This window comes from Saccopteryx bilineata, chromosome 3 (assembly GCF_036850765.1).
Source record: "Saccopteryx bilineata isolate mSacBil1 chromosome 3, mSacBil1_pri_phased_curated, whole genome shotgun sequence".
NCBI classification, from domain to species: Eukaryota; Metazoa; Chordata; class Mammalia; order Chiroptera; family Emballonuridae; genus Saccopteryx; species Saccopteryx bilineata.
The window spans coordinates 158,696,517-158,709,048 of NC_089492.1; the positions used below are offsets into that span (position 1 = coordinate 158,696,517).

At 38.6% G+C, this 12,532-nt stretch overlaps 1 protein-coding gene across 2 annotated transcripts in view; it reads right to left on the reverse strand.

Moving 5' to 3' along the window:
* The window catches only part of SLC9A4 (solute carrier family 9 member A4), a 72,567-nt gene that overhangs the window by 24,331 nt on the left and 35,704 nt on the right, over positions 1-12,532 (reverse strand). For both annotated transcript variants that reach the window (XM_066267893.1, XM_066267894.1), the window contains exons 7-8: positions 5,353-5,423; positions 3,834-3,995 (exon numbers count right to left, since the gene is read on the reverse strand). In XM_066267893.1, coding sequence (XP_066123990.1) covers positions 3,834-3,995; positions 5,353-5,423 — 233 coding nt within the window. The remainder of the gene's footprint in view (positions 1-3,833; positions 3,996-5,352; positions 5,424-12,532) is intronic.

Here is a 12,532-nt window from a genome sequence, read left to right on the forward strand (position 1 = left end):
CTCCACAACACAATGTTGTTTCTTTTCCCATTAGGGAAAGAAAATGGCATCAGGAGTCTTTATTCCAGACTCTTTGGTATATGCATAAAAGTAAACTTACACCTGTCAATATGTGATCAAATGAAAAATTCTTAAACTACAATAAGTGTATGCTTTTTATAAATAATGTTAAAATTATTTGGGAGTTTTTATATATAATATTTTGAAATTGTATAGTTATAGTCTGCAATGCCTATAAATTTATAAGTATTATAATATTTATTTAATATTAACCAAATACTTTTTAAAAACTTCCATAATTTTAATCAATTTCAGCCTCTATTCTCTAATATTCCTATGAGCTTACTGGTAAGTGAGATGCCTCATACTTAAAATAATAATTCAAGTACATGCTCGACATATTCTGTAGGGTTGTATTGAGGTTCAGGTAAAATAATGCATGTAAAGTAATGAGATTCGATGGAATCAGCATCATCTGCACTGTGCTGTGGACAACTTTTGGTAGGAAGTTCTCTTGAAGGTCACAGAGTTTGCAAATCTAAATCCCTTGCTAAACAATTGCTTAAGCTTCTAAAGAAAAAAATATATATGTGCATTTTTCTGTTTTCATTTCATACAGAAGAATAAAAATTGAGCTGAATACACACTTCTTTTTCTTATTATTGAAGGTTTGTTTATTAAGAAATTAGTTGCTTTGCCTGACCAGGCGGTGGCGCAGTGGATAGAGCGTCGGACTGGGATGCAAAGGACCTGGGTTCGAGACCCTGAGGTCGCCAGCTTGAGTGCGGGCTCATCTGGTTTGAGGAAAAGCCCACCAGCTTGAACCCAAGGTCGCTGGCTCCAGCAAGGGGTTACTCAGTCTGCTGAAGGTCCGCGGTCAAGGCACATATGAGAAAGCAATCAATGGACAACTAAGGTGTTGCAATGCGCAATGAAAAACTAATGATTGATGCTTCTCATCTCTCTCCGTTCCTGTCTGTCTGTCCCTGTCTATCCCTCTCTCTGACTCACTCTCTGTCTCTGTAAAAAATAAATAAATAAATAAAAATAAAAAATAATAATTAGGAAGAGATAAATTTAAAAAAAAAGAAATTAGTTGCTTTGATCTTAGGAGAGGAATTCCTTTTTACTTGATGCCCTACCTATTTCTGAAGAGATCAATAAATGCAGTTTAACTACTAAACTTCAATTAAATGTAAGTTTAAAAATTCTCTGAACTCCAGTTTGGGCTATAGATGGAAAGAACTTGTCTCTCAACCTATAAGGCTCTCCTACTAATCTTGAATCAATGTCTTACAACTGTCTGAAAAAATAATTGACTCAACAAAAGGCCCCCCCTCCAAAATTTAAAGCTAGCTTTAAAATTGCCTTAAAAATTGTCTTGCAGTCAAAAAGTGGGACAACTGTTTATGACCAATGCAATGTAATACAGAGATTCAAATTGTGTTTTAACACAGGATAGACTGATTCTCATTACGGATAAACACTCCCACATTCCCAAGCCAATTGATCACATAACTAGTAAGCAAACCTGTGTCCCTGCCTGAACCTGTGCAGAATCCTGTCATCCACTGAGTTAACTCCATTCATTCTTCAGGGAGCAGATCTAATGCCTGGGAACCAGGTGAGTTTCACCTCTTATCCTCTCATAGCTTATGAGACCATTTTATTTGCTCGTGACTTTTTTTTAGAAACTAATATAACCTTTTGTATTAATGTCATGACGCAGCTCCATGAAGAGGGAGGGGGACTGTGTCTGCTTTCACATAATAGGTGCCCAAGGAACAGGATTGGGCCTAAAGCAAGGTGAATGAAGCACTAGCCGCTGGTGAAAGAATGCCAACAAAGTTATATATGAGTCTCACCTCCCTACACACCACCTCTACATCACAGTTCAGGAATCAAGAGAAGTAGGATTTGAATGCAATATTCTAGAAAACAAAAGTCAATGCAAAAAATTCCATGATGAATAAAACATGAACATTTTAAATAAAAACAGGATCAATATTACTGATTTTTCCTTCTATTTCGGGCTTTCCTATGGCTCAGCACAGCACTGTCAATAAATATTTGTTGTCACATTTCCAATTTACTACCCAAAGTTTCCTTAAAACTGTGTAATGGGTAGCATCAACATAAACCAACCACAAAAACAGTCTCACTAAAAAATAAGACTGACAGTTGCTTTCTGTTTCTTTGAGACACATTGATTTATGGACACCACTAATCTAGATTGTTCCCAGGCCATGGAAGAGAGGCAAAGGTGCTTCTGATTCATTAGCAAGTAAGGGGTGAAAAGTAACACACAGGCATTAGTGACAATTTTTTTGCCATCTATTCTTAGCTCTTCTCTCAACTTGGTTTTTTAAAGATAGGACATTATTAAAGCTCATGATTAAATGTATTTTTTAGATGAACAAAACAGAATGGAGAGGCTGGTGTTCCTTATCCTAAATACATAATATGATTAATTTTCTCAATTGATAAATTGTTTCTTAGAAGAAAACTGGACATCTTTGGGAGGGTGAGTTAATTCTTTATTTTTAACTTTTATTTATTGATTTTAGAGAGAGAAGAAGAGAAAGAGATCAATTTGTTGTTTCACTTATTTATGCACTCATTGGTTGCTCTTTGTGTGTGCCCTGACTGGGACTGCAACCTGCCAACTTGGTGTATCAGGATGATGCTCTAACCAACTGAGCTACCTGGCCAAGGCTGTGAATTAATTCTTGTGATATTGAAGGAACTCTTGTTGAATGTCAGAGAGTTAAATCAGCTTTGAAACACTATCTAGCCAGCTTTTAGGATAATTGGTTTGCTGATGCTCCAATAGAAGTGCCATGCTTCAAAGGGAATCATCTTGTAATGATGAATTTATATACAGGTCTTACCCTTCCCTACAAACTGCCCTTACACCAACTGCCTAAGGCCTTCTGTTCCACAGGAAGCCAGAATTTTATCTCATCCTATTCCAAGCTTGTCTCATACTGATGCAAGGCAAATTTCACAATCTCAAACTGATCTTTTTACCTTAGACACAATGACAAACAGCTTTCTTTTAAAATAGCCCACCAACCATTACACCTCTTGCTACCACCACTCATCCTAAAATTTAAGGTAGTATCTCAGAATGCTGACCTGGTTTCTCCTTATACAAGAGAAGAAGATAAATGACTTGTCAGAGGAATGCAATGGTAAGATTAACAGAATCAAATGAATGGGGATTAAAGGTTAGAGATTTCTGATCAGCAAAAGAAAAAGTCTTGTAAAACATGCTGTAATTCTATAAATTCACTTGTCCTTCCTGCATACAATTATAGTAGACAATTTTTGCTAGAAAGTAATTTTCAGAAATTAGGTAAAATAGGTTGATCATAGTTTAGCTACAAAATGCCAAGATTTAGATCCTCCTTTTTCATGATTCATTATTCATATTTGTCCTTCTTCACTCCCAATATTATCTTTAAGTAAAACAATGAGTCCCCTTTGGAATTCTGACATTGAAGTCTAGATCAATGGTAGCCAAAGGGAAAAATGGTTGGGGGGCTGAGTGAAAAGGTGAAGGGATTAAAAAGTACAAGTTGGTAATTACAGAATAGTCACAGGGATGTAAAGTACAGCATAGGGAATACAGTTAACAATATTATAGTATTGATACTTATGCATGGTGCCACTTGGGTACTTAATATATTGGGGGGAGCACTTTGTCAAGTATATGATTGTCTAACTACTATGCTGTGCACCTGAAACTAATACAAATTAATATTGAAAGTAACCTGTAATTGAAAAAAAATCAATGACAAAATCTAAATCAGAGAGCAGATATGACTTACTGATGGGTATTGGAAAAGGATGTAGAATTTAGAATCCCAGTCTCGACCATCTCAAGAGCTTGTTTTATTTCCAGCTTCTTGTATAAAGAAACAATGCTTGATTTTGGCAGGTTCTTTCGGATTAGGATTTTCCGTAAATACTTATGATCAAACTTCTTAAACCTTAAAACAAAAACCAACATTTTGGAAATGTTTAATCTCGGTACATGTTATGCATTTTTCTTAAAACAAATTGCTACTTAACTTTAGTCTGAGAAACACCAGGACAGTGCTTGGAATTCAGTCATTGAACATATTAAAAAAAAATCTATCTATCTATCTATCGATCGATCTATCTATCTATCTATCTATATAATTAATACATTCTTTTAAATAAAGAGAAAACAAACTAAATACAAACTAAACAGAAGGAAGGGACAAGCTGCAATCAGGATGAAAAGCGTACATATGTGGGGAGCGGGTGAGGCCCAGCCTGGCTCAGCTCCACTTGTAAGAGAAGTGAGGGGTTGAGACCTTTGACAATCTTGTATTGTAATATCTCGTAACAGTGGCAGCTGGACTTAGAGTAAATGGCCTATCTGACCAAAATCCAATAAGTTTAAATGGCCTTGTGGTTACAGTACTTTCTCCCATTATGCAGATCATTTTCAGTCCTGCCAATTAATAGGGGAGGTTGAGAACCCACATATATCTTGACAGTCTGACTGACAGAGAATCTGAATAGGCTCGATGCTGAAGGCTGCTGACTGTTGCTGTGAACCCCTCACCAACTCATTAGAGGAGCTATATGTATGCATCAATGCCTTTGGGGTTGGCCCTTTGTTTGGAGTAGAAACTTCTAATCATTTCACAACCAAGAAGTACTTGTCTGCCTGCTGTACTTGTTGCCATTCCCCTTGCCATAATTGCCATGTGGCTTCCCCTGATGCACCCTGTATAATTTCCTACGTGCCCTCCACTTCCTGATGGACACCAGCTTCTCTTACAGCCTCCCTGATGACTTCCTCGGAGGTTCTCTTCCCTTCCTCTTCCTTGCCTGCTCCATATAAATGGAGGTTCCTCAGAGACCTGTCTTCAACAGCTTCTCCTCTTCACTTTCTTGTAGTGACCTCACTCTTGCCCATGGCTTTGGTTATCAAACATTCTCTAACAACTTACAGCCTTTATCTCCAGCCCTAATCTTCTTGAATCTGAGACAAAATTCCAAAAGGAGGCTAAATATATAAACAAAACAAAACAAAACAAAAAACCCATCATTAACAGAATCTATTATTTCTGTGTGGTGTGTAAATTTAACCATGACATTGTTATCTCCCTAGATTCTTTACCTGAAAATTTGAGAGTCATTCTTATTTTACACCTGCTTCTTGTTTGGCAAGACTTGTTTGCCATGACACCTACGTCCTTTATCTTACTGGTCCCCGTCTTCTAGATTCTTTCTAGTTTTATGCTCAAACCTTGTAAGATTCCCTATGCCATAAATATACTTCCTAGAGAGTGCAACCTTCAGTCTTCTTACTTGTCTCTCACTTGGTAGTGGCTCCATAGTCCACACACATCTTCAATTCCAGCCTTCAAGTGATCCATCAGCTGCCAAACAAAACACAAGGAAGTGATTGCTGGTGAAATGTTAACTCTAAAAGACACACAAAGAAATCTGACACACTTCAGAAAACAAAGGAAGGCTTAACTTCCTGGAGCAGATCCTCTTTTTTATCATTCTGTTCACGTGACTGAAACTTGTCATTCTTTTCATAGTAATTCAACACTGTTTCATGATACAAAGACTGCAGAAATTAGTTCCTTAATAATGCAAATAACTTGCAATAAAAACAGGGTACCTGCCATTTCCTTTGAATAATACTTTTCTAGAATGGTCTAGAAACTATCTCACTACTAAAATCATGTGGATGTAAAGTCTGACAATTCCTATTACTGTTAATTTCATTGCAAAAGAAAATAAATGGCCAGTATCCAATGTATAGTTTCTAAAAAATATACCATAAATATTCTATTACAAAAAATATAACAATAAAATTTATCTATATTCTTAATATTTATCTGATATTTTGTCTCTGTGTTTATACTTCATCATTCAAGCCAATTTGATTTATCCAAATTGTTTATAAGAAATTAGGGAAAAAAACACAATCTCTTCAAAATTTATAAATTTGTCTTCATATATTTTAAACTTGTATCATTAAAGTTCATACTAGCTTATAATTCTTTTTCAAACTAGATTAAAATATTAAATTAATTTTGAAATACTTAACTGAAGAACATTATACCAATAATTATAAATTTTTTGAGAAAAGTAAAAATGAATAAGAATGAAGGAAATATCCAAATTCTATTGTCTTAGGTGTGTAATCTCTAATTTCTCAAAATAATGAACCAAGGGGATAAAAATAAAGACAAAAAATTTTAATTTGGTTAAAGACTCTTAAAAATATTTAGTAGGTGAAATGGGGGGGGTGGGGAAGGAGAGAGAGAAAAGTATCAACTCGTTTCACTTAGTTGTGCCATTGATTGTTTCTTATATGTGCTCTGACAGGGACTCGAACTGGAGCCCTCAAATCAAACTAACAACCCCAGGCTGGAGCCAGTGACTCTGGAATTGAATCAGTGACCTGGGCACTCCATTATGACACTCTATCTTCTGTTCCACCAGCCAGGGCTACTGAATATTTTTCAATAACTGAAAATTTTTGTTTTGGATTTTCTGGAATTTAATTACTTTATTTTCTCAGGTAACTTTGGCCATAAAATTCAGAGCTGATTTTGAATGATTTCAGAAATTTCTCCACCTTTAAAATTATGAACACTCAGAGATGAAAGAAACCTGAAAATTATCTAAATCAATCATCCCCTCAAAACTTCAGGCCCTGGTGGGTTGGCTCAGTGGTAGAGCGTTGACCTGGTGTGTCAAAGTCCTAGGTTTGATTCCCAGCCAGGTTACACAAGAGAAGTGCCCATCTGCTTCTACACTTCTCCTCTCCTTTCTCTGTCTCTGTCTCTGTCTCTGTCTCTGTCTCTCTCTCTCTCCTCCCCTCCCACAGCCAGGGTTCCATTAGAGCAAAGCTGGCCTGGGTGCTCATGGCCTCTGCCTCAGGCACTAGAATGGCTCTGGTTTCTCTTTTTTTTTTTTTTTTTTTTTGAAGCTGGAAACGGGGAGAGACAGTCAGACAGACTCCCGCATGCGCCCGACCGGGATCCACCCGGCACGCTCACCAGGGGCGATGCTCTGCCCACCAGGGGGCGATGCTCTGCCCCTCCGGGGCATCGCTCTGCCGTGACCAGAGCCACTCTAGCCCCTGGGGCAGAGGCCAAGGAGCCATCCTCAGCACCCGGGCCATCTCTGCTCCAATGGAGCCTTGGCTGTGGGAGGGGAAGAGAGAGACAGAGAGGAAGGAGGGGGTGGGGGTGGAGAAGCAAATGGGTGCCTCTCCTATGTGCCCTGGCCAGGAATCGAACCCGGGTCCCCTGCACACCAGGCCGACGCTCTACCGCTGAGCCAACCGGCCAGGGTCGAATGGCTCTGGTTTCAATGGAGCAACGCCCCAGATGGGAATACCATCGCCCCCTAGTGGGCTTGCCAGGTGGATCCTGGTTGGGTGCATGCAGGAGTCTGTCCCTGCTCCCCGCTTCTCAATTCAGGAAAATCCAAAAAAACAACAAGAACAACAGAAAAAACCACCAAAAAAACCCAAACCCAAAACTTCAACCTCCTGTACAATAACTATGCCAAATGTTCCCAATCATTAGTTGTACACATCCATTTCAGCTTTGGGTGTGCCATATAAGAAAAAAGTCAGAATGTTCTTTATTAACTGATGTTTGTCTTCTTATATCTTCCATACATGAGTTCTCATATTTATTTGCTGGAGCCATAGATAGTGACATTTCTTCAATGTTATATTGAACTTAAATAAAATAAACAGGTAGAAACCATGCTCAATGTCATTCTCATCTTTTTCAGAGGTGGATATTTTCACTGAACACTGCCACTAGGGCTTGTCTGCAGAATTAAAAGTTCAGAAAGAGCTGAGGATCCCATGTTTTACTGGAACAATGATTTTAGAACCAAATAGGACAGATTTCAACATTATAAATTTTCTCATGATAAATTTTCTGAGGTATCAAATTATCTAGAGTAATCCCCAGTTATTACTAACACCAATGTGGATATTGCCATGATGGTGTATTGTACATATAATTAAAGTCCAGAATCTCCCTTACTTTAAGTAAGGGAGACTATTTTAGATAATTTGGGTGAGCCTGATTTGATAATTTGAAATGCCTTGAAGTGTAGAGCTGAGGTTTCTATTTGAGCACAATAGCTATAGCTCACACCTAGGAGTTCTAGTCTACCCTTCTTAATGACCTATTCCATAGATATTGAACTTGCCTAGACAGTCTCCATAGTACGCAAAACAAATTCTTTGCAACAAAACTCTTAGTATATATTTCTTACTGGTTCTACTTTCCTTCTCAAAAACACTTCCAGGATGACGTCAGAGTAATGGCGAGGTAGGAAGCGATACCGATAAATCTCCCCCAAAACTCAACAAGATCTTCAACCAGAAACAGAAAAACCTATCCTTGGAGCCTCCAGATGTTTTGCAATACACCCGAAGGTATGGTCGAGCGAAAAATTGGCTAAATATATAATCAAACCCCGAAGGAAATAGGAAGTAAGAAATGCTTCGCCTTCCTCACTAACCTAAACAGGGCGGCTTTCACTGGGAACTGAGAATATAGAGACTGAGGTGGGCAAAGGGGGTGAATAGATCCAGGCCGCAGCTCAAACGGCCGAACCAGGCTGTGGCACAGAGATCCAGGCCGAGGAAAAACTGTTCCTGTGGCAACCCGGGCAATACAAGCTAACACTCGCAATAAAACCCAGACAAAGAAAGACAAGCGGGGCAGCCATTTTCCCCAATCTCCGGGTTGGCGCGTGCAGATAGTGGGCGAGAGATTCCTTCCAACGCCCCGAGAGTGTGCGCCCATGTTGTCCCACAGAGGGGCAGAGTCAGAGGCCTTTGTGTGGGCCGAAAGCGGAATCTCCGGGCCGCCCTAGCACCCTGGGAAAGCCACACATGGAAAGGGAGCGAGAACTAATTCCAACGCTGGAACTTTTCTGTGAGGGAGGGGGATTCACTCAGAGGGTGAAGTGGCTGGCTTGATATACTGGTCGGCGTGCACGGAGAGTGAGCGAGAGATTCCTCCCAGCATCTCAGAAGTGGGCGCCCATGTTACCCCACAGAGGGGCAGAGTCAGAGGCCTCTGTGTGGGCCAAAAGCGGAATCTCCGGGCCACCCCACGCCCTGGGAAAGCCGCGCACAGGGACGGAGTGAGAGCCAATTCCAACGCTGGAACTTTTATGTGTGGGTGGAGGTTTCACTCAGGTGAGACTGCTGGCCTGATATCCTGATCTGTGTGTGCAGAGAGTGGGCGAGAGATTCCTCCAAGTGCCTCGGTGGTGCGTGCCCGTGTTATCCCACAGAGTGGCAGAGCCAGAGGTCTTTGAGTGGGCGGAAGCCTTGCCTGATTATGCTAACAGCTCTGACTGACTGAGCCTTACCCAGAGCCCTGTGCTGAGTGGGAATAGAATGGGGAGTTGTCAGCTCTTTGAGCCTTTTACTATCCAGGCAGAGGCAGCAGCAACCTCATAGCTGGATTATCAGGCTACTAATTGAGGAAGGAAAGACTAGGAGAAAGGCTCCAGGAACACGGACTCTCTAACTGGCAGAGCCTATAAATGCTAATGAGCCTCAACTGCCAACGAGACTGAAGCACAATACACAACATCGCCATAGAGACTTATCAACTGCAAACCTCTACCTGAGAGTGCCAAAGGGGAAGAACCCGAGGTACAGAGTCACTGACCAGGAAGAGGAAGAGAAAAAAAAAAGCAAGAAGATAACCTCTCAAAATCAAGAACTTTATAGCCTAATCTGCAGACTTTATAGCCTATCCCATTTTATTATATTTGTTTGTTTGTTTCTCTTATCTTCATTCTTGATATTTTTTATTCCTCCTCCAATTTGGTCATTTAACTCTCTGCTGGTCTTACTCTTTCCTCTCCTTGAACTACACTACCCATAAGTGTTACATCTCCCATTATCTTTTCTTTCCTCTTCCTTTCTCTCTATGAGGGTTGCACTTCAAAACCCTTAACTCTCTCTCTCTCTCTCCTCTTTTTTCTTTTTTCTTCTTTTAGTGGTTCCCTCTTTTTTTTCTCTCTCTCTTCTTTTCTCCCTCTATATTAGTTTCTTTCTTTCTCCTTTATGTCTCCTCTCACTCAAACCTCAATAACGAACAATATCTTATCTGGGACTCAAACTTATGTTTGTGGCATTTTGGGGGGTTTTTACTTCACTTTTTTAACACACTAGCAGTGCTCCCATCCCTGGCTCTCCATTTTATCTAGTTCTTGTTCCACTAAATACAATAGTAATTTTTTAATTTGTCCCCCCATTTTCCTGTTTCCCTCTTATTCCTCTCATCATAACTCTTAGTCAACCAACACCTAAAAGCAAATCATTTTTTTCTTGACCCAATTTTTTTTTCTTATTTGCTTTTTGTGGGTCCATACGCCATTTTTTCTCTTTTTTTGCCCCTTTATTACTTCTCCCCAATTCAGGCCCTCCATTACAGGCATTGTTGTTTTATTTAGTACAATATACTTCACAGTTAACCACAAGATTTTCTCAAAAAAGAGGGGAGAGGAGAGGAGATAAAAAAAAGAGGGGGGGGGGAATAATTTCCTTTTTTTTAATTTTTATTTTATTTTTCTTTATTTCATTATTAATTTTTGTTTAAAAAAACAACTCTTTTTGATTTTTTATTTTTTTAACTTTTTATTCTTTATTAAATCTCATTAATACTATCAACAAAACCACCCTCAGATGCCATTAAGGAAGAGAAAATCGAATATCATGGATACAAAAGAAAGAGAGGTAACACAGCTAGATGAGGAAAAATCTATGGAGAAAAAATTTAATATATTGGAAATCTTGGAGTTAAATGACAGAGAATTTAAGACAGAAATCCTAAAAATCCTCCGAGATATACAAGAAAACACAGAAAGGCAATTTAGGGAGCTCAGAAAACAACTCAATGAACACAAAGAATATATGTCCAAGGAAATTGAAACTATAAAAACAAATCAAACAGAGATGAAAAACTCAATTCACGAGCTAAAAAACAAGGTAACAAGCTTAGCTAATAGAACAGGCCAGATAGAAGAGAGGGTTAGTGAAATAGAAGACAAGCAACTTGAGGCACAACAGAGAGAAGAAGAAAGAGACTCAAAAATTTTAAAAAATGAGATAGCCCTACAAGAATTATCTGACTCCATCAAAAAGAATAACATAAGAATAATAGGTATATCAGAAGGAGAAGAGAGAGAAAATGGAATGGAGAACATACTCAAACAAATAATAGAAGAGAACTTCCCAAGCCTGTGGAAAGAACTAAAGCCTCAAATTCAAGAAGGAAACAGAACTTCGAGTTTTCTTAACCCCAACAAACCTACTCCAAGGCATATCATAATGAAATTGGCACAAACCAACAGCAAAGAAAAAATTCTCAAGGCAGCCAGGGAAAAGAAGAATACAACATATAAAGGAAGGCCCATGAGATTATCATCAGATTTCTCAGCAGAAACTCTACAAGCTAGAAGAGAGTGGACCCCAATATTTAAAGTCCTGAAAGAGAGGAACTTCCAGCCATGAATACTATACCCATCAAAGCTTTCCTTTAAATATGGAGAAATAAAAACATTCACAGATACAGAAAAGATGAGAGAATTTATCATCAAAAAACCCCCAATCCAGGAATTACTAAAGGGGGTTCTCCAATTAGATACAAAGAACAAAAAAAAACAAACAACAACAAAAAAGAAACAACAACACCACAAGTAAAAGCTCCAAGAAGAACACAATAAAACCAAATTTAAACTGTGACAACAACAAAAAGAAAGGGGGGGAGAGGATGGAGATTGACAGTAGCAAAGGACGATGGAGTGCAAAAGTACTCACAAAATAGTTCGCTACAATGAACAGGGTAGGAACCCTTTTCATTACTTAAAGGTAACCACCATTGAAAAAACCACCACAGAAGCACATGAGATAAAAAAGATAGCAACAGAGGAAAGATATATGGGATACAACCAAATAAAAACAAAAGGTAGAAAAACGAAAGAGAAGGATCAAACAAGACACAAAACTAACAGAAAGCAAGATACAAAATGGCAATAGGGAACTCACAAGTGTCAATAATTACACTAAATGTAAACGGATTAAACTCACCAATAAAAAGGCACAGAGTAGCAGAATGGATTAAAAAAGAAAATCCAACTGTATGCTGCCTACAGAAAACTCATCTAAGTAACAAGGATAAAAACAAATTCAAATTGAAAGGCTGGAAAACAATACTCCAAGCAAATAACATCCAAAAAAAAAAGCAGGCATAGCAATACTCATATCTGATAATGCTGACTACAAGACAGCAAAAGTACTCAGAGACAAAAATGGCCATTTCATAATGGCTAAGGGGATACTGAATCAAGAAGACATAAAAATTCTTAATATATATGCACCAAACCAAGGAGCACCAAAATATATAAGACAGCTACTTATTGACCTTAAAACGAAAACTGACAAAAATACAATCATACTTGGAGACCTCAATAC